General features: G+C 43.9%; 1 protein-coding gene across 4 annotated transcripts in view; it reads right to left on the bottom strand.

Annotated features, from left to right (window-relative positions):
- The window catches only part of FOCAD (focadhesin), a 316,309-nt gene that overhangs the window by 651 nt on the left and 289,518 nt on the right, over positions 1-26,140 (bottom strand). For all 4 annotated transcript variants that reach the window (XM_040481365.1, XM_040481366.1, XM_040481368.1 and 1 more), the window contains 8 exons: positions 24,564-24,692; positions 21,797-21,912; positions 17,663-17,923; positions 16,818-16,907; positions 13,415-13,592; positions 11,681-11,778; positions 4,157-4,408; positions 2,053-2,128 (listed from right to left, as the gene is read on the bottom strand). In XM_040481365.1, the coding sequence (XP_040337299.1) occupies positions 2,053-2,128; positions 4,157-4,408; positions 11,681-11,778; positions 13,415-13,592; positions 16,818-16,907; positions 17,663-17,923; positions 21,797-21,912; positions 24,564-24,692 (1,200 nt within the window). The remainder of the gene's footprint in view (positions 1-2,052; positions 2,129-4,156; positions 4,409-11,680; positions 11,779-13,414; positions 13,593-16,817; positions 16,908-17,662; positions 17,924-21,796; positions 21,913-24,563; positions 24,693-26,140) is intronic.

The following is a 26,140-nucleotide window of genomic DNA, read 5'->3' as shown; positions in this document are numbered from 1 at the left end:
CCCAGGTGCCCCTGAAAAGGTCATTTAGATAAAAAAATGTGTCAGAACAGAACTTGGCTTTTTCTTACTTGGCTAAATCTTTAAGACTAAGCAAGCCTTAGGCAGAATTTTAATAGTAGAAAGCCTTTAATAAAAGCTGGGGAAAAGGTTGTGTTTTTCTTAATTGTTATTTAAGTTATTCTGGAACCAGTTAACAGGAAATTCTGCAGATTTAACCAAAACTGACTTCTGGGATGCCACTGTTTTGTTTTTGTTTTTTTTTTTTTAATCTCATGATGATTACATAGGTGTGTTCCCTTTGTACAAAACCTGCTTGTGATTTGTACACTTTTCTACATGAATATGATTTTTCCATTACATGTTCAGTTAAAAGGTAAAAGACAGAAGTAAAATACTGGTCCTGTGATGAAGTCATTAGGTTCATGTGCTCAATGGAACAAGCCTGACTGTACTAATCTGTATGTGACTATGTACCCACAAGTCTATACCTTTTCTTATTTGTCATGGGTCCCTCCGGGATCAATTTCAAGTAGGAAAGTTCTATGTAATTCCTCTAGGTAACTTACTATAGATCTTATTTTAGGATATTAATATAAATATATTGAGATATTATTTAAAATATAATAGTATGAGGCTTATTATAGATCTTATTTTGGGATATTAACATAAATATATTGAGCTGTTATTTAAAATATAATAGTGTGAGGAAATGTAGGTAAGCCAGAGTTACACAATTCTTGTGCGTGACTCTAATAAGCCCTTGACTATACAATCAGGTGAACATGTACTTCTTCCTTGACCCAAATAACTATTTTCCTCATCCATATCAAGGTGTTTGTTATCTTCATGACCTAAAACAGTGTATGTTTGGAGGAGCCAATGGTATTAGGGACCCATGGTCATTAAGCATGAGTTTAAACTCCTTGAGGCAAACACAGGGAGGAAATCCTAGCAAGTCTCTAGGGACGGATCGAGTGAGCGTATGTCGGACCACTGCCCTTATCCTCAGTGAAGTTCTGTGGTTGATCACAATCCTCTTCCTATACATGCCCTCTGCCTATGCTGCGGGTAGGGAGAAGGATCAGAACCAGGAGATTAGGGAATTCTTACTTGTTTGGCAACCAAGAAATTATACCCTACTTAGAGAAAAGGACGGTCATACTATGACCATTATCAGGCTGGACAGATAAGATTATCACAAGTGTAGGCCGACAGGTGGTTTTCCCAAGATGAGACCTTCTAGTGCAATATCTTACAGCGTGTCAGAGGCCATATCAACAGCGGCCATTGGTTGGACCAGACCCCTGAGTCCTAAGACACAGATGACCATACAAGGTATTTCAGGCCACAGAACCAACACCCAAAAGACTTCTCAGATTTGAGTAAAATAATATACATAATTTTCACATGAAGATATTCTGTATTTGTGGTTCCTATAGTCATAGTTTAACAAATCAATAGAGAAGTATAAAAAACACAGAAACCTATTTAAATGCCTGAAAGTGTAGGAAATGTTCAATTCCCTTGGCATAGCTACACTATGCAGCTATTGTAAATACTATTAATGAAGCCAATATAGGAATAGGTTAAAGTGCTTTAAAAGATGATTTTTAAATAAAAAAGGCAGTGTGCTCAAAGTGTCTATGTGTATTTTTCAGTTGCTTATGATTACAAACATGTTAGAACAACACTCATACGCAGAGAGGGCGAAAACTTCTTAGGAAAAAATATCAAAATTGCCATTGGGCAACGGGACTCTGGATTCCTCGTTGCTCTTTTCTGCATTTCCTAAAATTAATTAAAGTGATCTTTTGCCATTAGAATAAAACATTTAAAAGCTATTTAGATAAAAGTTAAATTTAAAGGCATGGAGCTCTTTTTAAATCCACTTTCTAATTCAAAATGCCACATGACGACAGCTCCAGACTACTTTTCTAAACTGAGTTCAGATGAGCCTTTCAGGGACCAATATATACTAGGATGTGGTTTCTGCAGCAGAGACAACCATGGATGGCTTTCATCTATGCTGGGCATGTAGTATGGAAGTAATACCTTTCAAAAGATCCCTGGATTTGGCTGAGAGGCCTTCTTTGGGGCTTTCCATGATGCTGAAGAGCCAGTCAATGAACTAGGGTGAAGAGAAAAGAGCAGGATCAGTGAAGACAGTCCCACTAATAGCAAGAGGCCAGTTGGGGCCCTTTGGCCTGCATCCATGCATATCAGTGCAGGAGCTCTGAGGTAAATACCGACCTGAGCCGGAGGAGTGGAGAGGAGAAGGGGGCCAGGCATAAGAGACGGAGAAGTTGGACACAGCCACCATTTAGTCCAATGGCCCAGCAAAGTCAAATCTCCTTCCCCTGCTAAACATCCTGAGATCTACTATAGATTTTTAACTGTGAGGTAAACACGGGTCCAGAGGTCTCTTGTGTGCCATGAACTTTCTCTCTCATCACTCTGAGAGCACCAGGGAGGTTAAGAACCTTGCCCAAGTCCACTCCCAATGAACAGCAGAATCCAGACTTGAACCCAACTGCACCTGACTTCAGAGCCTCACGTTCCTTCTCTGCGTCATGCTGCCTGATTCCGCGTGCATCTAGGCCCAGACTCATAGGGCGGGTGGTAAATAGGGAAACACATCAGACAGAAGCCTCTGTTTCTAACATAAGACATTCTGTAGATGAGAACAATTTGTGCCCAAATGGATACAAAACATGATGTTGAAATCCAAGAGAGAGGCATAAAATAATTTACTAGATAGAGCCAAATGTGTTAACTGCAAATAAATCCTGCAAATGAGGTAGAAACTCAGACTACTCACGAGTTTGACTGATTTCCCAGGGTAAAGACAAAATTGGTTTTGAATTAGATACAAGGTAATTTCATTAATGACTGAACGTTGTCAATCTTGACTCATGAAAAACACATACATTAGTCACGGGTACCGGGTATTTTAACTCTGGACATAGAAACTGGTTTGAAGAAAGAGTAAAACCGAAAGAAAATATTCCTAATTCTCTGCTTTAATTAAATTAAATTTTTTTTCTCCTTCTTCTTCTCAATTTTGTTTTTTAATATCCTACTGGTAAGTAAATAAATCAAGCACTACACATACATAATAGATGCAAGATGTCTACATTGTAGTCCAAAGTGATGATGGTGTCTGGGGCCAGAAAAAACATGAGGGGATTCCACACTTAAAAATTTGTTTTGATTTAAAGTTAAATGGAAAACATAACATTTGGGATAATACTAATGCTTAAGAAAACAAAGGCATTTTAATTGAGATGCTCAGCGGAGTTGCGCACGGCTAACCTGTGGGTCCGTAGTTCAGAAATATTTTTAAAGACTAACGTTCAGATTTTTAACAGTAAGCTACAGAAAGTTGGCTTTAAGCTTTCAACTTCGCAGAAATCCAGTTTTCATTAAATGGGATTCAAAGAAGAATCTTTCAATCAACTGTATTAAAGACAGTTCAGAGCCATTTCATGAGAAGCACAGGAAGCACGGTATTTTCAGATGCTCCGCACGACGGCTAAGAGCCCGGAGTAACTCGACATTAAAAACCAAATGGTGCTTCCTACAGTCTGATTTTCCTGGGGGCAAGGGTGATGACCTTTTCAAATTTCCCCATGTCACCTAGCACAGGCCAGGAGCATGACGGGCCCCTGGAATGTGGCTGTAGGATGGCATGAGCTATGAGGAACCTTAAATATGCTACAAGAACACCGACACTCCAGATTCCCGTTTCCCCGACCCAACCCCCAGGCATGGTTGGTCATTCCCTCCATTATCCACCACCACTGTATTCTCCTTATGCAATCTTGCAGCCTTGAACTTGCCTTCCCGTCTGTCCTCCCTCTGACATTCTGAACGCTCAGGGACTTACTCATCCCGTCACCCCCAGGATCAAGAACACATGTGCCTTTAATAACGGAAGGCAAGTAAAAGCTCCTCTTTCTGCCTCACCTCCAACTGTAAGCAAGTTATTGCTCTTGTCTGTGTTGCTGTTTTTAGCCAGCAGTTAGCCTCACTCTCTGAGGCGGAGTATGAAAACCCGTGGTGTGATGCCCATTTCACTTTAACTCCCAACCTCAGTTCTACTGTAGAAATTGCTAAGGAGAAAATGGCCATCAGGGCGGGCGGCTGCGAACCTCACCTTCTGGGTCTGTTCCTTCCATGGCTCTTTCTGCAGCAGAATAGGCATGCTACTGGGAAGGAGAGTGAGAGTCTCCTGCAGAGTGACCCTGTGCATTGGACTCCTGCCAAGGAAGCTCGAAACTGACCCAGCTGGGCCATTTTCCTGATGCCATGGCAACCAACTGGCACTAAGGCCAAGGAGGAGAGGGGCCGCGTGGTCTGCCCATGCAACCACTGCGATTGCAAATATCAGCAACAAGAAGTCCAAAGCCTACAAAGGAAATAGACACAAGGTTAGGTCACACGTTTTAACAATTTAAAGTAACACATGTACACATACACAGCCCCTATCATGACGCAGTGTTACCTTCCCCTTCACCCCAGAAGAGGAACCAGACTGAACGGCAAACTCCATTTCCACACTTAATAGACATTCTAGGATTTTGGAAGGTTTTAGGGATCCTCTTTTTTAAGACAGTTTCATTATTATTGCTCTAATAATGCAGGGGAACGTTATTTAATTCCTCATCATATTGAGATCCAGACACTCCTCTGTTTTGGGGTTTCCAAAGAGACTAAAGAATTCATTAGGAGGGATACGGAAAGGGATATTTAGATTTATTGTTATGTAGCCCCAACTGAGTTTTAGAAAAACGTATAGTCTGATTCTATTTTGAACAACAAATGACTCTCCACATGTATCTTATTTTTCTGTTCTCGATATTTAAATATTTGAGTGGCAAACACTTGATTTTGTTCCATGAATGCTGAAAATATAAGCATTAAGACAAAATAAAAACAAGCATTCTTGGCGGGAGTCACAACAAATCATTAGGCACTTTTTAAAACATATTTTTGAGTATTAGCAGGCATGAAATGAAATACACTCCCCAAACTCTCGATCCCGACCTACATCTATAATCCCAAGGTTTTTTTTTTTTTTTTTCTTTTCAATTTTACTTCCAGTGTAGTTAACATTCAGTGTTCTATTAGTTTCAGGTGTGCAATATAGGGACTCAACACTTCCGTGTATTACTCGGTGCTTATCAAGTTAAGTGTACTCTTGAATCCCATACACCTATTTCACCCATTCCCCGGCCCATCTCCCCTCTGGTAACCATGTGTTTGTTGTCTATAGTTAAGAGTCTGGTTTTTTTGGTTGCTTCTTTCCCGCCCCTGCTTTGTTTTGTTTCTTAAATTCCACATAGAGTGAAATCATATGGTGTTTGTCTTTCTCTGACTGGCTTATTTTGCTTAGCACTGTACTCTCTAGATCCATCCATGTTGTTGCAAATGGCAAGATTTCATTTTTTCTTATGGCTGAGTAATATTCCATTGTGTGTGTGTGTGTGTGTGTGTGTATGCATGTGCATATGTATGTGTATATATTTATGTGTATATGTATACATATATATGTACACATACATACACACACACATACACACACACACCACACCTTCTTTATCCATTCATCTACTGATGGACACGTGGGCTGCTTCCATACTTTGGCTATTGCAAATAATGCCTCAGTGAACACAGGAGCACTTATATCGCTTTAAATTAGTATTTTTGTATTCTTTGGGTAAATACCCAGTGATGTGATTGTGATTACTGGATCATAGGGCAGTTCTATTTTTAATTTTTTGAGGAACCTCCACACCATCTTCCACAGTGGCTGCACCAGTGTGCATTCCCATCAACAGTGAAAGGATTCTCCGTATCCTCACCAGCATCTGTTGTTTCTGGAGGTTTTGATTTTAGCCATTCTGACAGGAATGAGGTGATATCACCTTGTGGGTTTGATTTTCGTATCTCTGATGATGACTGATACTGAGAATCTTCTTATGGGTCCGTTGGCCATCCGGATGTCTTCTTTGGAGAAATGTCTCTTTTATGTTTTCTGTCCATTTTTTAATTGGATTGTTTGGGGGTTTTTGATGTTGAGCTGTAGAAGTTCTTTATATATTTCGGATACTAACCTCTTGTGGGCTAGGTCATTTATAGATATCTTCTCCCATTAAGTAGGTTGATGATTCGTTTTTGTTAACTGTTTCCTTTGCTGTGCAGAAGCTTTTCATTTTGATGTAGTCCCAATAGTTTATTTTTGCTTTTGTTTCCCTTGCCTCAGGAGACATATCTAGAAAGATGTTGCTATGGCTACTAAGAGAGAAATTACTGCCTGCGCTCTCTTGTAGGATTTTAATGGTTTCAGGTCTCACATTTAGGTCCTCAATCCATTTTGAGTTTATTTTTGTGTATCAGAAAGCGGACCAGTTTCATTCTTTCGCATATTGCTGTCCAGTTTTCCCAACACCATTTGTTGACGACGCTTTTTCCCAGGGCATATTCTTGCCTCCTTTGTTGACGATTGACTGACCATATAATTGTGGGTTTATTTCTGGGCTGTCTGTTCCATTCCATTGATCTATGTGTCTGTTTTTGTGCCAATACCATACTGTTCTGTAATTACAGCTTTGTCATGTAACTTGAAGTCTGAAATTGTGATATCTCTGTGATATCTTTTGTGGTTCCATAAACATTTTAGGATTGTTTGTTCCAGTTCTGTGAAAAATGCTGTTGGTATTTTGAGAGGGATTGCATTAAATCTGTAGATTGCTTTGGGTAGTATGGACATTTTAAAAATATTTGTTCTTACAATCCACGCACATGGAATGTCCTTCCATTTCTTTTCATCATTTTCATTTTTTTCATCAATGTTTTATAGTTTTCAGATTACAAGTCTTTCAGTTCCTTGGTTAAGTTTATTCCTAGGTATTTTGTTATCATTGGTGCAATTGCAAATGGGATTGTTTCTTAATTTCTCTTTCTGCTGCTTCATTATCAGTGTATAAAAATGTAACAGGTTTTTGTATTGATTTTGTATCCTGCAACTTTACTGAATTCACTTATCAGTTCTAGCAGTTTTTGGATGGAGTCTTTTGGGTATTGTATATACAGTATCATGTCATCTACAAAATGTGAAAGTTTGACTTCTTCCTTACTGATCTGGATGCCTTTTATTTTTTTGCTGACTGCTGTGGCTCTCAGTTTTCCCCCACTGAGTATGATGTTAGCTGTGGGTTTTTTATATGTGGCTTTCTTATGTCAAGGTATGTTCCCTCTGAACCCATTTTGCTCTAAATCCATTTTGTTGAGTTCTTTTTTTTTTTTTTAATCATGAATGGATGTTGTATTTTGTCAAATGCTTTTAGGCATCTATTGAAAGGATCATAAGGTTTTTATCCTTTCTCTTATTGACGTCTTGTACCATGTTTGATTTGCAAATACTGAACCCCCCTTCCATCACAGGAATGAATCCCACTTGACTGTGGTGAATGATTTTTTTAATGTATTGTTGGATTCAGTTTGCTAATATTTTGTTGAGAATTTTTATATCTATGTGTATCAGAGATATGCAAAGTTTCTACTGAAAAATCTACTGATAGCCTTCTGGAGTTTCTCTTGCACATAATTGTCTTCTTTTCCCTTGCTGCTTTTAAAATTCTCTCTTAATCGCCACTTTTTGCCATTTTGATTACTTTGTGTCTTGGTGTGGACCTCCTTGGATTGATTTTGTTGGGAGCTCTTTGTGCTTCCTGTATCTGAATTTCTGTTTCCTTCTCCAGATTCTCAAAGATTTCAGCTATTTAAACACAAAATTTTTTTTAATGTTTATTTATTTTTGAGAGAGACAGTGCACGAACAGGGAAGGGAGGGGCAGAGAGAGAGGGAGACACAGAATCTGAAGCAGACTCTAGGCTCTGGACTGTTAGCACCGAGCCCGATGTGAGGCTTGAACCCACGAACTGTGAGATCATGACTTGAGCTGAAGTCGGATGCTCAACCGACTGAGCCACCCAGGTGCCCCAGCTATTATTTCTTCAAATAGAGTTTCTTCCCCCTTTTCTCTCTTCTTCTGGGATCCCTATAATGCAAAAGTTATTACACTTGATGGAGTCACTGAGTTCCCGAAGTCTGTTCCCATTTTGCCTAATTTTTTTCTTCTCTCCTGCTCAGCTTGATTACTTTCCATTACTCTTTCCTCCAGGTTGTGGACTCATTCTTCTACTGCCTCTCTAGTCTGCTATTTATTCCATCCAGTGTATTTTTAATTTCATTTATCATGTTCATCATCTGTGATTGGTTCTTCTTTATCTCTTTATTAAGGGTGTCACTGGGGCGCCTGGGTGGCTCAGTCGGTTAAGCGGCTGACTTCGGCTCAAGTCATGATCTCACAGTTTGTGAGTTCGAGACCTGCATCGGGCTCTGTGCTGACAGCTCAGAGCCTGGAGCCTGCTTCAGATTCTGTGTCTCCCCCTCTCTCTACCCTTCCCCTGCCCATGTTCTGTGTCTCTCGATAATAATAAACATTAAAAACAATTTTTTTAAAAAAGGGTGTCACTGATGTCGTCCACTCTTCTTTAAAGGCCAGTGAGTATAATCATTACTTTAAATTCTCTATCTGGCATATTTATCTGTTTCACTTAGGACTCTTGCTGTGGTTCTTATTCTTTCAGTTGAGACGCATTCTTCAGTCTCCTCATTTTGTCTAACTCTCTGTGTCTGTTTCCGTATGTTAGGAAAGTCAGCGATGTCTCCTGCTCTTGAAAGTAGTGGCCTTATGAAGAAGAGGTCCTGTACACTCTGCAGGGCAGTTTTCCCCATTTACCGGAACCTGGTGCTTCCGAGGTATCTCCTATGTGTGTTGTGTGCACCCTGCTGTTGTCCCTTGACTGCTTTTTCCTTCAGTCCAGTCGTCTTCGGTGGGTCTCTTTGCCGGTCACTGGCAGCGTTTGGTCCCTGTGGTGTCTGTGGGCCAGTCCCGTGCTGCTTTGGGCTTCAGTTGAGTCAGACTAGGCATTTGCCAGAGATGCAGGGGCACCAAACTGCAGAGCACTTTCCCTGTGTCTTCCGTCCCCCGAGAAGCTTCTTTGGTTGACGCGCAGGGCCAGCAATCAGACCAGTCGTCTGCCCCCAGCCCATAGGTGGGGCAACAAGCTGACTGGTGTGTGTGGCTATCTTTCTCGCTCTCTCTCCAAGGCTGGAGTCGCTTTGGCGTGGCGCTGCTCCCTGTCAGGGCCGCTTGCACACTTCCAGGCGGGTGGCTTCGTTTTGGGTGGGCTCTGGCCAAGAGCTTACTGGAGGAGGTGGATCTGCAACGGGCTCGGGAGGGCGATGCGCAAAGCCCCCCCCAAGACGTGTGCGCCAGGGTGAGGGGACATGCCACCGCATCTGGGGCCACAGTGGACGCGCACGGTCTGCAAAGCGTTCAGGGGTAGGGCATGCAGTTGGACCCAAAGGCGCTCAGGTTTGCTGTGAAAGGAGACCTACCGCCACCACGGGGTCAGCCCGTGCAGATCTGCAAAGAGCGGGTGGGCGGGCCACCCAGTTTCAGCGAAGTGCGTGCCCGGCTTCCACGGAGGGTACCTGCCGCCGCCACCGCTGCCAAGGCCCCGCAAAGCGTGGGTCGGCAAAGTCTGAGCAGGTCTGGGGAAGGGGATCCGCAGCAATGGAACTGGAGCAAGCCCAGCTGGGGGGTGGGGGCGGGTCGGAGCTGATCCACGAAGCCTGGGGAGGCAGGGGCGGGCGCAGCGTAAGCAAGTTAGACAGCGAATGCGGGTGCCAAACTGGTTCCTACAGGTGGCGCTGTGTTCACGCTGCGGAAGGAGATGGTGTCTACCGCTCCTTCGTTCCTGGAGGAGTCACCCCGTGGACACTACCCCTCCGGACAGGGACATGCTCTGAGAGGAGTAAATAACTCTCCTTCCCTTATGCCCCAAGCAGTTTTCAAATTGCTGCCTCTATGCGGTACCTTCAGAGGCCATTTGTTGTGCTGTCTCCTTAACGGCAGGGACTCGGTTTCCTCTGAGCGGCCAGGCTCTCCCAGAACCCCACCTGCTGATTTTTATTTTTTATTAAAAAAAAATTTTTTTTAACGTTTATTTATTTTTGAGACAGAGAGAGAGCATGAACAGGGGAGGGTCAGAGAGTGGGAGACACAGAATCTGAAACAGGCTCCAGGCCCTGAGCGGTCAGCACAGAGCCTGACGCGGTGCTCGAACTCACGGACCACGAGATCATGCCCTGAGCCGAAGTTGGACACTTAACCGACCAAACCACCCAGGCGCCCCCCACCTGCTGATTTTTAAAGTCCCAAACTTTAAGTCCTGCTCGTTGGAAGAACTCACAAAATTAGCCCCCTCTAAACTCACGAGATCAGCCCCCTCTAGTTTTCAAAGCCAAATGTTACGGGGGTTCATCTTCCCCACGTGGGCTCCCTCCACGCCTATGGTCTGTTTATGCCCCCACCCCCGTCTCTGCCCCTCCTTCCCTCTTCAGCGTGGCCTCTTCTCTAGATTTAGTTGAGGAGTTTGTTCTGTCAGCCTTTGGGTCATTTCCCGGACTATCGACACTGATGTGAGTGTTCTCCAGTGTCCGTGGGATAAGGTGAGCTTAGGGTCCCTCCTATTCTGCCATTTTCTCAGACTATATATCTCCACAAGCATTCCAAACCATCTGTCTAGGACCCATCCATCTAGCGTTGAGACTAATCTAAATGCTCACAGACATGGTGAGAACAAGGGCCTCCTCCGACTTGTGATTTAAACGACACTCCTGTTTATCTGTATTTTCTAGGTTTTAAACAATTTTTTTAAATACATAAATAAAGATGTCTGCAAGAAAACAGAACATTGGCAAAACCTTAGGAGATCAGAAGGAAAAGAAGACAGATTCTGCTCGGTAAACACAAAGCTTAAGAGGTCTTCATTACTTCCTTAAAATTCATCTCACCGATTACAATTTCAAGCCTATACCCAACTCTTCTACAAAACTCGTGAGCATTTCAAACAACATCCCAGCTTATACAAATGCCACTCACACCGTCAGCGGGATACCTGTGAATGAGTCTTGCCTACAGAAAAAAAAAAAAAAAATCTACTACTAAAAAATGCACAGTGGGCAGCAAAGTCAAGAAAATAAGCAGAGTGGAAAGTGTTGTCTTCCTTTTATGCATTAACCTTTTCTATTTTCATTTACCTACTATCAATGGTTGTGAATCTTTTTTGGGTCACACTTCATATTACAGGTGTGCTGAAACTCCTCTCATGCACATTAAGCATCGGCGCGAACACAGATTACTTGCATACGCTTCAGGAACCTCTTCAAACCAGGTGTTTGAAGACATTCTTTGGGCCGGTACAAATGTACCCCCCCTCCTTGGTGGGGTCAAGGCCAAGGGCACAGAACCCTGGGTTCCCTCATCAGCTAGTGTCCTCTGTGTTCTGCCTGTTGAGGAACTTTTTCTGTTGAAAATATTTTTTGAAGGGCAGCCCTAGCAGTCTTTGGGAGCCAGGCAAGCACATCCATTTCTTTGTGACATCGGAGAGTTATCACCATCATTTCCCAAAAATAAAAAGAATGGGGGGGGGGGGGGGGGGCGGGGAAAACAAGCAAGTAGCAACCTTTTTTTTTTTGTCTTTGGGGAGAGCAAACATAAGTTGTACATTTTAAGAAAGCCCCAGGTCACGCCTCTAGATTGTACCTCGTCAAGAGCCACGTTCTGAACAGAGGTAGACTGGTATGCAAGGTTTCTGATGTAACCCATCAGTTCCAAGAGCCATTCCATTCTCTTCAACACGCCTGAAACAGAAAAGGATGTTTTTGTACCAGACCACGGTTTTCCTATGAAATGTAAGACCCATCAGTAATAGCCATCATAACTAAAGCATAACACCCAGTGAGGATTCCATGAAACGGTTTCAAATCCTCTTGCAATACGTGAGACCTGTGATTTTGCGCGAGAGTTCTTTGACGCTCTGTGTGTCAGAGGGACCGTATTTGTGTCTTTCTTTTCAAAAGGTAATCTGTTCTTCAAAACTGCGCCCCCACTAGTGATAAAATGCACTTATTGGAGTTTCTCTCTCAGCATTAAACACACGAGGAGAAATCTGGCATGCCAACAAGTCAGTAATGTTGACCGTTGTTTTTATAGGTCTTCCTTTAACTTAGATGTTCCCATTTTATGCCCAAATCCCGGAGAAAGCCTATCCCAAAGACATAAAAAGAAAAATAAAAGCCAGCTATTATACAGTAACTGGGGGACAAACACCAGCATAAATACTGATTTTTTTTTCCTTTTTTATTTTTTAAAAAGGAGAATTCCCAGCACAGTAAAGATTACTTAAGAAGGCTGTCAAATTTAAGTGAGGAAAAGGAGAACAAGAATTAAATGGGAAGGCCAGCTAGTTAGACCCAAAGGCCCTATCAAATTGAGTTCAGTTCACTTCGCGTATCCTCGTGTTTCACTGGGAACACCTAGTAGATTTCTTCTTGATAAATGCACTTTTGATTTAGAGTAAAAAATCTAGCTTTTCATCACAGGGTCATTTTTCACTGGGCAGACACTAATGCGGATAGGAGACAACTATCTCGATTGCCAAAGAGAACAAATCAAAATTTCCTGTACCGTCTCACAAAGGGCACTACAATTCAGCCTGCTGGTTTTCACTCACCACCTTGAAGATACAAGATGATGAGGAAAATACGGACGATACAGAACCAGAAGTTGCCTAGGGGCACTCGGGTTTCCAGGACCTACCTGATCTACCGAAGCCGGGTGTCATTCAGAAAAGAACGTAGACGTCACGCAACGTGACCAAAAGTGTAGGAGGAGAAATGGGGAGCTGCCCTTTCAGATGACTATTAAAGTATAAATGTCTACGACGGTCTAAAAGTTCTGCCGTCTGATTCACTAGCAGAGAGAGCTTCAGGCCTAGAGCTTCGGGCTTGAGGATGCAGTTAGGGCGCCCAGATTTTATCCCTCTCACCCTTGAGAAGTTCTCTTCTAGAATAACGATGTAATTTTGTTGTGGCTGTTTTCTTTTTCTTTTTTTTTTACTTGTTTGGTAAATAACCACCCAAGGGCCATTCTCAAGAAAACATGAGGCAGAATCAATTGACATCCTGTTTGGGTAATGGAAGCAGGCAGAATCAACCTGATGAACTTGTTGATATCCTCGAGGGCCCGGAGGGCTAAAGACAATATGAAAGTCACCAGCGGAATCCATTTCTATCTCCGAGGTGGGGGTTGGGAGCTGGAACAGGTCTTTCCACTTAAGGTGCTCTTCTTTGGTGGGGGGGGGGGGGGGTAACAAGAGCTCTCCTGTGTCAAGAAGCATTAACCTAGTTTTGAAGTGGAGGAAATAATTATAGCTCAAAGGGGAAGGTAGGCAGGCAGATCTTTCGGTTTCTGCTGTTCGCCCCGGGCTGGCCTTACCTGTGTTGGCATGGCTCACAATCCGGGCTTGGTATAAACCGTGCAGTACCATCCAAGCTAGTGTGTCTTTTTCACGGTGCTGAATAGCAACGCTGAGTATATCAGTCAAGCCCGTCAAGGGGAATCGTCCTTGAGAGACCAAGTACAGTCTGACAAAGGCAGCCTTTTCTACGCTGCTCTGCAAAAAAGCAAACTGTTCTGTTACTATTAAATTAGCTGAAGTCATTATGAAACCTCGAGGCAAGGGCAAAGCAGAAAGGGTGAGTTTAAAGTGGGTTATTATTCCGAATGCTAAAACTGTTCGTTTCCTGCAGCGTGTGACCTATCTGCCTCGTGTGCTAGATTTTAAAGTGTACGTACAGATGGAAGGTTGTAATGTCACCTCCCGTTTTCTCATAAAAACCGTAAGTGATTTCAGGGGTTGATCGGTGGTGATATTTTGTAAGAACACACAAATAATAATAACGACAACTAACAAACACGGTACTTACGTGCCAGGCACCATTAACGTGTATTAACTCAGCAGGTCACAAAGTGCGGTACCCAGACCTCTGAGGGACCCCAAGACCCTTTTAAAGGGTCTGTGGGGTCAAACTATATTCACACTAGTGCCCAAACTCCAGTAACAGTCGCTGTATTTGTCGCTGCTACTTGCAACTTTTTAAAAACCAAGTTTTATTTAAAATGCTCTTGTAAACAATGACAATTATTAGTTTCATCACACCTTTGCCCTTGAGTACACATCTTTTTAATAGCCTGTATAAAACAGGAAGTCCGCAGAAGGGCTTTCTGCGGCATACCCAAGTAGGAGGGTTGTCTCCAGGGAAAACACTTGTGAGTTTGCGCTGTGAACTCAAAACGGCCAGTTTTTTATGGAACACCACTGACCTGCAAGGACGAAGGATAGACAAACTATGGTTATTCAGACTGAGTATTTAACAGACTATTGTCGTTGTTGTTTTCAGTCGAAGAAAGTGGGCCTGTCGCTTCGAGGAAATACTTGGCAGTATTTGTTGCCAATGATAAAACCTGAGCTTTCGTGTGAAAATCTGATTTTTGGAAAATCTGTATTTGCTACGATGAGTTGGCAGCTTCACAATGCATAAAAGGCTTTTCTGAGGATTTTAACCAACGTGATGTTTTGATACGGAATAATGAAATGGATCAACGTGTGGAGGACTTTCAAGACTCAGTGATTCGGTATTTTCCAAATGATTTTGTAATATCGTACATTGGGGAGAAGACCCACAGTGCCAGACAGACCGATGGAGTTTAATATAGCAGAGTATGTCAAGTTCACTGACATGAATTCACATTCTACACCCTGCAACTACCCCGAAGAAAACACGGTTTGTTGAGTTTTGTTGCAACATCAACAACAACAACAGAAAATCCATAATTATCTGTAACTATTGACACACCGTTCCCTTTTCTACCTACATTATTTCTATGAGGCTACATTTCCCCCCCCCCATACTTCACCAAAACAACATTGCAACAGATTAAGTGAAGCAGCAGCCAGAAGTCAACATTAAAGAAATTTCGACGAGAGGACAGATGGAGGAAACAGATCGGCAAAAAATGTAAAACAATGTCACTTTTTCATTTTGTTTTGTTTTCAAAAATTCTTATTTATACTGAGATGCAATGGATTTACTGAAAGAGAGGACCCATTTAAATCAAAGCCCTTTGGAATCCTCAACAACTTTTAAGACAATGAAGTACTCCTGAGACCAGCAAGTTCGAGAAGCCCTGTATTGACCATTTAATTTTCACACCACCCGATGCAGACTACTATCATCCTTCCCTTCAGGAGCACAGAGGTTAAGTAACTTGCTCAGTTAAGGTCACGTGGCTACACTGGCAGAGTGAGAAGTGAAACCAGGAGGTCTGAGCTCTTCACCATTGCCTTATTCTAACTTCCATTCCTTCCAGAAAGGAGTAAAAAGCACGGACCTCGGTAAAACACACTTTTGGGGACCTCAGAACACTATTGAATAATAGAACTTATTTTCGCTAGAACGTGAAAATGTTCTAACTGGTACTTTAAGAACCCGGGTGAGTACCACAGCAACCTTTGGCTCTAGGTACCGCGAAGTAAATTACATGCATTGCTTCCAACTATATTACACGAATATCATAATAACAGGATGTAATAGATTACACGAATGTGATAATTAGGATAATGAATAATTACTGAGTGCTCGCCTCGGGTCAGGTATGTTTCCAAGAACTTAACATGGATTAAGTCATTGTAACTCTCAAACCAACTCTAGGAGGTAGGTGCTATTATCTTTCTTTCGTAGATGCGGAAACTGAGGCAGGTTATGAAACGTGACCAAGGTCACACTGCTAGTAAATTACAGAGCTGGATTTCAAACCCGACCGGTGAGGCTCTATAGTTCCTTCTCTCATGCGTTTCCTCATAGTGTTCGTCCTTGCTTCAACTCATCTCCAAAACCTGATATTCCAAATGGTCTAGCAGGGGTCCTCAAACCTCAGGATGCAGCACAATCACCTGGAGGGACTGTTGAACCACACTCCTGGGCCCCACCTCTGACTCAGCAGACCTGAAGTGGGACTCTAGAATTTTCATTTCCAGTCAGCTCCCAGGCTTATGCTGCTGGGTTCAAGGGACCCCATTTTGAGAAGCAGTGCTACACGATGCAGAAATTCAAGGATTCAACTGAACCTGCCATCTTGAGCGAAGTAAATGGTAAGAGGTCCACCAGCTGGATAAGGGCCCATAATTCTCTAGACCTTTGCTATTACCTGGTATGCAGGGTTGCCATTGGAATAAGTATGTCCATTGGGATATACTTATACTAAAAAAAAAAAAAATCATTGTTTACAGGCAATTCAAATCTAATAAGACATCTATCATGCTAACTAAATGTGGCAACTTTATTGGTATGTTACTCACTCATCCTTTGGGTGTGGGTACCAGGAGCACTTGTTCATTAGCTGTGTCCGTGCTAACGGTGCTTGTTTTTCAATTAGCCACCTTTCTTCATTACAAAAGGATAAGTACCAGGTGAGAGAAAATAAATTTAAAAATAAGACTACTTCATGGTTTCCGCGCACCGCAAGCTTTTCAGCCAGAATATTCCCATGCTTCTGGATTTGGTATTGAAGACGTTGCCCTGCGCTTACGTTTGCCCACAGGTGACACTAAAATGTTCTTGACAAAGTGGGATTAGGTAGGTTAAAAAGCCATTCATCTATCTAGCCATCCATTCCATGAGGCTGAGCATGAGACCCCACAGTGAAGCAGGGATAGTTTCCTGAAATTATCCGGTAAGAAAGAAGAGGCAAAAGTAGCTTCAATCAAAAAGGATAAACCATCTCTTCAACTGTAAGTCCCACTTCAATAACGGAAATAAATACAGAGATATGTTATTACCTCAGTAATCTGGGCAACTCGATTGGCTTCATCATCTGTCATTTCTGAGAGGCATTTTGCTACGCTGATATATAGCTCTAGATCATTTCTCTGGTAAGGAAAAATCACAAGCAGGTCAAAATACAACGTAAGATAACAGATATATTCTCAATGTTCCGACAAATTATTAGATTTGCTTATCTCCATGAACAGCAGTCTCTGAGATTTTAATCAAACCAGAACATATGGCCAGTTTTTGGCACTAAAAAAAACCATTTTTCCGGGGCACCTGGCTGGCTCAGTCAGTAGACCACATGACACTTGACCTAGGGTGTTGAGTTCAAGCCCCACGTTGCGCATAGAGCTTACTTTAAAACAGCAGCAACGACACAATCTTTCCTATTATTTTGTTCGGCTGTACTTTTTCTCCTTATCAGAATCCATCATTCCACACAGATTTTTAACTTCTTCGTAAAGCTGCAAAGAAGTTAAATAATTCAGAAGTATATTGCGTCACTTGATAGAAGTCATATATTGGACAACATGCTCAGAGATTCTCCAGGTCTAACGCGTAAGGGTTTCTGTGCTTGCTCGTCTCTGACAGGCATATGGTAAAAGGCCTGGCCGCATATTTCCTGGTGTAGCACTGGTTAACCCATTTCTAAGCTTGCTCAAAACGTTGGTTCTAAATATTCAACCTCAATTTAGATCTTGGAAGCAAACACATTCTTAGTGCAAAATGCGGTTATTTTCTTCCTAGCCTTCCCACCACATTCTTAAAACATACACCTCCCTGCTTTGCCAAAAGGGCTTAAAAAAAATCCCAAACATAAATGGTCAGGAATGTAAATATTTTTGTTCCTCACCCGAATCTTCTTTGGCAGAAGGTCAAAAATCTTCCCGGTGGCTTCGCAGAGCAGACTCCAGAGGTGGTGGGCAGGGCTGGGCAGTTTCATGGCCTGACTCAGGCCCTGTAAGGCACTCATGCATAACTCGGGATTGGGAAGTGGGGAAGCCGTTTTAAACACCGCCACCATTAAGTTTTCAACAAAACCCGCCATCTGTTCGTCTGAGACGTGTTTTATCCACAGAGGTGTAGAAACCAGGAGGTATTTCTTGACGTTCAACTGGAAGCAAACCAAAAGAGGTCAGGAAGAAACGGGCCAAGTCTGGGCCTGCAGGGTTTAAAACCTCAAGGTCACCCCTGTGTTTGAGGGCACATTGAGAGATGAAAGGTTCAAGGTTACTTCCCTGCCCCTCATTTCCCCCCAGCTTCACGGTCCAGTGGGCCACCGCTGCCTGCGATTGTGGCCACTGCAGTGACCTGTGGTCCGGGGCAACTTGTGTATATACGGTATCTGCCAATCCATCTGGGAACCACTCAGCTTAAGCCTGGGATTGTTTTGGGGAGGGGAACAAAATGCTAACTTTTGAAAGTACTTGACAGTTGCTATTTAGTCTTAAAAGGTCACATTCTCTGGCAAAAAATAAAAATAAAAATAAATAATAATAATAATAAAATAAATCCTGGACATGAAAGCCTCATCTGCAGGAAATCGACTGGCCAGAGTATCTGATATTATTAATTTCTTCTTCTAGGAAGCATAAGGAGATAAGGAGAACTGGCATGCTAGAACCATTTTTGACCAAAGAGGAGCAGCAGCTGAACACGTAGAACTGACCCGTGGCATGCTGGAGGTCATGAGGGCCGGAAAGGCGCATGGTTAAAAAGAGCTCTGTGTCAGAGACGTTAAGAGAGGAGGCTTCAAAAATTCTTCGAAACGGGTGGAGCATGCGGTCTGTCCCGGCCCTGGGGGCTGAGGGCAGGCGCCGACCAGACATGGAGCACCTGCTCCGTTCCGCTATCGGCGCGTAAATCCACAGACAAACATGAATGCATAACAACAGAAAATGGCATTGGAACAGTGGGAATCAGCAGTTTTGCACAGGACACTTTGTGAGATGCTGTTTACCGTCGCGTGCCTGAAGTGGGGACAAGATTGAACAAGAAGAGTTTGGTGCTTTGAAAAGTGTGCAAGCTGCTAGTGAACTCTATTCTCTATCAGGACAAGTAACTGAAATTGATGAAGCTTTTGCAGAAAATACAGGACTTGCCAACAAATCTTGGTATGAAGATGGTTGGCTGATCAAGGTAACACTCAGTAATCCTTCAGAACTGGGTGAATTAATGAGCGAAGAAGCATATGAGAAATACAGAACACCTACTGAGGAGTGAAAATGGAACCCCTAAATAAACCAGTATGAAACAATTTAATCTGGCATAGTTGTCCTAAATTAGTGCTGCAGAGAGGATTTAAAATAGCAACTTTTAGCAATACCAGTGCAAAAAGAAACTACTTGCAACAATGTTAATGAAAGAAAACACCCTTAACTTTCTGATGATTGCAGATAAACACAATATGTATCTTTTTTGCAACACCCTATGATTTTTAGGCGAGGCTCCAGTTATAATATGGAGAATCCTGAAATTATCTGTGGTTAAAAACTAGTTCCAAAGATTATGTAATTCAAGGATAACATTGTCATCTTAAGCCTTTGGCAACTGTTATTTAAAATTTTTTTTTAATGTTTGCTTATGTTTGAGGGAGAGAGAGACACACAGAGCATGAGCAGGGGAGGGTCATAGAGAGAAGGAGACACAGAATCTGAAACAGGCTCCGGGCTCTGAGCTGTCAGCACAGAGCCTGATTGCGGGGCTCGAACTCATGGGCCGTGAGATCATGACCTGAGCCAAAGTCGGACGCTTAACCAACGGATCCACCGAGGCGCCCTCCGATCGTTTTTTTAAAAAGACAAGGTATATAATTAAGAAAATGAATTCACCAACTTAATTTGTTAATTAACAACGATGTTAAGAAAAGTCCATTCTCAAAGACAAATGCCAAAAAGTAACAGATCTGAAAGAGAAGTGGAAGGATAACTGAATTCTAGAAAGATTTTTGAGGTAAACAAAACAGGCTGTTCAAGTTCTACCTGGTTCAAAAGAAAAGAGGAGTTAATAGAACAGTGTCTGAGACACGGACTTTGGAGTCAGCCAGACTCACTCCCAGATATTAGCGACATAAACTTTGTTTGATCCCAATTTGCCTCAGTTTGTCAACCTGTAAACTGGAAACAATAAAATCTACTTCTCACAAGTGGAATAAGCTGGGCACAAAAGACTTCATATTGTGTGATTCCACTCTAAAGAATTTCTAAAGTTTACATGAAATTTAAGTTTATATGAAAGTTGTTTAAAAAAGGAAAAATTAGAGGGGCACCTGGGTGGCTCAGTTGGTTAAGGGTCCAACTCTTGATTTTGGCTCAGGTCATGATCTCACAGTCATAAGAGCCCGACATCAGGCTCTGCACTGGGTGTGAAGCCTGCTTGGGATTTTCTCTCTCTCTCTCTCTCTCTCTCTCTCTCTCTCTCTCTCTCTCTCCCCCACCCCCCCTCCCCCATTCATGCGCTCTCCTTCTTCCTTTCAAAAAAAAGAAAAAAAAGGGAAAAATTATAGAGACTAAAAGCAGATCAGCAGTAGCCTGGGTCTGAGACTGGGAGCGGGGATTGTCTCCAGGTTGGCACGACGGAACTTTCTGGGGGTGATGGAAATATTGGTGATGGATAAAAATGTACAAATGTACCAGAACCCATCAAACTGTACATTTAAAATAGCCATATGTTATGCAATATAAATTATAACTCGAAGATGTAAAAAAACACTTGTGTGTCAGGGTCGAAGACAGATTCAGTCTGATGTCAGGAAGTGCTCACTGAGTGCTTACAAGTTGCAGGTACGTGGCCACTACTCAGTAATGGCGGCTACACGGGACGTGCTTGGAGCAGACAGCTCATGACAGCTGCTGACGCAAAGGATGCAGACCTCAGTCACGTCTCCCTTCAGTGGAAGAGAATTAGAATACGAAGCAGAGCTTAAAAGAAAAAAAGTACCCAACAGGAACTGAAGGTACAAGACTGAGGAACTAATACAAGAGCTTGGCAAAATTCTCAAAGAACTAAAGCCTCCTGAATAGAAGAGGTCATTTAACTTACGATCAATTGGTAAACCTCTAAGGGATCATGGAGTGTGGTTTTTCTTGTCCCACCTTAGAATATACTCAAAATTATACAATTTACTAATTGCTTTTCTTTAAGCCATCTTATCCCATTCTTCCTACTTACCCTTGGCCTGTACCCTGGAAGGTGCTGGCTCCCTCTTTCTGTCGTAGACACCAGGCTAGGTCACTTCTTCCTCAGCACTTTGTTCAAGCCCAACACGCTGGCAGAGATGTTTCTACACCCTCCCACCTACGTGCCCCGTGTCTCTAACTTGATGCTTGATGAGATCCTACCAAGCCTTCAAGGCTCACCTGAATTGCTGTCTTTTCTGTGAAAGGGAGGGATCATATTGGATTTGCCTGTTTCTTAATACCTCCTAAATATCAGGGGCACCAGGGTGGCTCAGTTGGTTGAGCATCCAACTTTGGTTCAGGTCACGATCTTGTGGCTCATGAGTTCGAGCCCCGCATCGGGCTCTCTGCCATCAGCACAGAGCTCGCTTTGGATTCTCTGTTCCCCCTGCCCCTCCCCTACTCACATGCACATGCTCGCTCTCTTTCTCTCTCTCTCAAAAAGAAACAAATAAAACCAAAATCAATGAATATCATTTATATGATATTGTATACCATATAAATAAACCTAGGCTCTCATAACTCCATCACTTTCTAGCTGGAGGATCTTGAGAAAGGAACTTTCATATCTCTGACCATATTTTCCTTTTTCATAATCAAGGGGAGCTGAAAGCATGAATGTCGACGGCTGGGGCAGAGTTCTGCGTCACAATCTTCCCATCTGCTGGCCAGCTATTGCCAAGCCCCCAATTTTTACCAAATCACATGTGGCCACTCTTTGACTTTGAGAACATACGCCCAGATGAACGTTAATCTTTCCCCAAAGAACCAGATCCTCCTGTTGCCCAACACCCTTAATTGCTACATACACTCAGACTATGGATCAGTGGTGGCATCACCCACAGTCCCAACAGCGCAGCTGCATTCTGGGATGATTGCGCCTGCGTCACCATAATTTCCAGGCACAGCTGCTGTATTTCTTCTCCTGAAAGAGAAGAAGAGAGTATTGGTAACACAGCTCCTTCTCGGATTCCTTTTCAGGCTTCCATGTCTTAAATCAAAGCCTCTGCTTGTGTGACATCTACAAGTAACAGAACGTGAGTAAACCGAAAGGTATTTCAAGTGACCTTTTCATTGTGAGTCAAAGAATGTGCCCACAGGCAGCAGCAGGTTAAGCCTTGGAACTGGCAAGGGCCATGATCTAGCTTGGGAAATTTCTCTTCCGGTGTCCCAAGAAACCTAAATAATCGAGGGGCGCCTGCCCGGGTGGTTTAGTCGGTTAAGCATCTGACTTCGGCTCAGGTCATGATCTCATGGTTTGTGGGTTCGAGCCCCACGTCGGGCTCTGTGCTGACAGCTCAGCGCCTGGAGCCTGCTTCGGATTCTGTGTCTCCTTCTCCATCTGCCCCTGCCCCGCTCGTGCTCTCTCTCTCTCAAAATAAATAAATAAATAAATAAATAAATAAATAAATAAATAAATAAATAAATTAAATAAAATAAAAATAAAAAAAGAAAACTAAATAATCAAATACCATGAAAAATTTGAGAAAACACGAGCTAAAACGCTTAGCCTCTGTTTTCCTCTCCTTCTACCTTGCATTCAGTTCATAGAAAAATCCGTTTAGGTCTGGAAGGACTTAAAAATGTTGCCACACTCCCCAGTGATCGAGTCCTTTTAGTAGCCTGATCCCCATCAGCATATGTATTTTCCCAACCCCTTTTCTTCTTTTTTCCAAGGATTTTTACTAAAACATAAACATTTTTAATACAGCATACAAAAGTAGGGGGAGGCTCAGGAGAACACAATTTTTTTTTTTTTTTAAATTTTCGAGAGACAGAGAGAGACAGAGCAGGGAAGGGGCAGAGAGAGGGAGACACAGAATCTGAAACAGGCTCCAGGCTCTGAGCGGTCAGCACAGAGCCTGACATGGGGCTCGAACTCACAAACTGCGAGATCCTGACCTGAGCTGAAATCGGACGCTCAACCGACTGAGCCACCCAGGCGCCCCAGGAGAACAAAATTTTTCATGAAATCTCCAGAAACACGGTATCGGTGACGTCATATCTTACACAGGTATTAGGTTCAACTGAAAGCATTTAAGTGAAAAACTGTACAGAGTCAGAATCATCTTTGAGCAACCTCTCAGCTGCATATAAATTATGGTTTATGAGGCGTTTTGTATATCGTGAGCACCGTACTGTAAACAATAGTAGGCAAACACACACACACACACACACACACACACGATATTATAGCATTGTTAAAAAATTGTTCCCCCCCCCCCCCGACCAATGCCACTTTTTCTTGAGATTGGGGCCGGCGGGGGGTGGGGGGATGTACATGGGATTAAATGTGCATATACTAACTCCACAAAAGAGGTTGCTGGGGTGTGCATTCCCTCTGCCTCTCATCACAAAGAATCTGTGGTAGACAGAATAACGGCCCTCAAAGATGCCTACGTCCTAATCCCTGGAACCTGGGAACATGTTACCTTGCTTGGCAAAGGAGCTTCTCAGATGTGATTGGGAATAAGGACGAGAGATGGGGAGGTTACCCTGGACCGTGCAAAGGGACCCATGAATCACACGAGTCTTTGATGCGGAAAACCCTTCCTGGTTGTAGAGCACCGGAAAGGGGACAGCGTGAAAAGCCTTCGGCCCTCCCACGCGGGCTCTGCAGATGAAGCACGGGGGATGGCAAGCCAAGGCACGTGGGCAGCCTCTAGAAGCGCGAAAGAAATGGATTCTCCCTGTCTCACTCTGTTCGGACTGCTATCCCAATACATCACAGATTCGGTGGTTTATAAACCACAGAAACTGATTTCTCACAGCCCTGGCAGCTGGCAGCCCAAGATCAGGGTGCCAGCATGGGGGGCTTGGGCGGGACCGCTTTCCCGGCTGCCGACGGCCAGTTCTAGCCATGTCCTCGCACCGTGGAAGGGGCAAGGGAGCACGGTGGGGCCTCTTTTATAAAGGGCAACGATCCCGTTCACGAGGGCTCTACAGTCACAAGCTGATCACCTCCCCAAGCGCCACCTCCCAATAGCATCACACCGGGGATCAGGATGTCGACACGTGAGTTTCGGGGGGATGAAATCGCTCAGGCCGTAGCGCTCCCCAGGGCATCCAGGGAAGGATGCTGTTCTGCCGATACTTTGATTTTGGCCCGGCGGGAGCCACGCTGGCCCTCGGACCCACAGAACTCCAAGCCGATACATCTGTACAGCTTCAAGCAGCTTCAGGCTGCCAGATCTGTTACCACAGCAACAGAGAACAAATCCACCCTCCCCCGGGGGGGGGCTTCCTTGAATCCCAGAGCTCCGAAAACGCGGTCCGATGACCATCAAACCGGGCTCTCTCTACGACCGGTGCCACGCGGCCCAGCAACGGGCCCGCCTCCGTCCAGTCTCGTTTCGGTGAGTGCGTGTGGCCCGTGTCATCGGAACTCCTCCCCCGCGGCCTCAGCCACCTATAAAGTGACTCAGGGAAAGGAGCCCAGACGGTCACCCGAGCTGATGGACCTCACGATCGCAAAGGTCTCTCCGGCCGCCGTCACTCGCGACCCAGAATCTATTTTTCTCTTCAGGTCACGTCCTAAAAGCGGAGTCCGAAGGCCTGAAAACACTTGATATTTACCGAAGTTTAGCCTCATGAGTGGCGAGAGGAGCGCGGCCCAGCTCACGGGGGGGAACTGGTAGCTCTCTCCAACAGCTGCGATGGGTTTCATCACGACTTTGAGAAGGGAAGGAGGCACAGACTCAGGACCTGCAACAGAAAGGGAAACACTAGTAAAACGCTCCGGCAGCATCATGAGAGGCGGAAATGCCAGCTCTCCTTTCTTCCAGTGCCAAAGGATTTGGGATCCCATGTCCAACTATGGTCGGTCCTTCAGTCCTGTGCTCTCAGTCTCAACCCCCTCCGTTACAAAACCCTGCTTCCTCTGCTCCTCTCCTCCTCACTTGCCTCTGGTTTTTCCCTCTTGTCTGGACAGAAATGGTCCACGTCACTACTTGACTGTCCTCCATACGCTCTTTGTCTTTTCTTTTTTTTTTTTATTTTTTTTATTTTTTTTTATTTTTTAATTTTTTTTTTTTAATTTTTTTTTTCCAACATTTATTTATTTTTGGGACAGAGAGAGACAGAGCATGAACGGGGGAGGGGCAGAGAGAGAGGGAGACACAGAATCAGAAACAGGCTCCAGGCTCTGAGCCATCAGCCCAGAGCCTGACGCGGGGCTCGAACTCACGGACCGCGAGATCGTGACCTGGCTGAAGCCGGACGCTTAACCGACTGCGCCACCCAGGCGCCCCTACGCTCTTTGTCTTTTCATCCAGCTTTCTAAAAAGAGTCACTCGTCCACGTTACTGCACCATTACTCACTCCCCAATCTACTTCCAGAAGAGGAGGTCATTGCCGCCTCGTCAGGCATAGTCCCTTCTAGTGACCGTGAAGTCCTTCCATCCCTGTGGCCCACAGTGGTCGTGCTGTGTACTATGTGACTTGCCGCTTTCACTCTCCAGCCTGTGCCACGGCTGACAGCTCCAGAGGGAAGTGCCTTCCGTAACAGCTAATGCATAGGCTAACCAGCTATCTATGGCATGGGGCTATGGCTTTAACATACTCTTTCTTTGTTCCCCCAGGTGCGGGTTAATTTGCAACTGAAATGATGAGACACTAGAGCAGGTATGAGTGGAGCCACAAGGCACAGTCAGGGTTTGAGGAGCCATGAAGGGCCATGTAAGAGTGAAGTCTGAAGGAAGCCGGAAATGATGTGTATAAAGGTAAAAGAGCAAGGAGAAAAGCAAAAGCAGCCGGATCCACATATGTAGCAGAAGGGAAATCAGCATCAGCAGCAAGAGAAGCAGACTGAGTAAAAGGAAAAGCATCAGTAGGAGAAGGATAATCAGGGGTAGAATCAGGAGATAAGCAGCAGAACCAGCAGACAGTGAAAGAGGGGAAGCAAAGGTGGGGCAGAGTCAGCAAAAGGCACAACAGCTGCAGAAAGGAGAAGCACGGGAGAAAGGAGAAGCACGGGAGAAAGGAGAAGCATGGGAGAAAGGAGAAGCATGGGAGAAAGGAGAAGCATGGGAGAAAGGAGAAGCACGGGAGAAAGGAGAAGCTGAGGCAGATAAGGCAGCAGAATCAGCAGGCACTTAAGACGGGGAAGCAGAAGCGGGGCAGAGTCAGCAAAAGGCACAACAGCTGTAGAAAGG

Source organism: Herpailurus yagouaroundi, unplaced genomic scaffold (assembly GCF_014898765.1).
Source record: "Herpailurus yagouaroundi ecotype Mexico unplaced genomic scaffold, PumYag 160, whole genome shotgun sequence".
NCBI lineage: Eukaryota > Metazoa > Chordata > Mammalia > Carnivora > Felidae > Herpailurus > Herpailurus yagouaroundi.
This window is presented reverse-complemented; position numbering and strand designations above follow the sequence as displayed.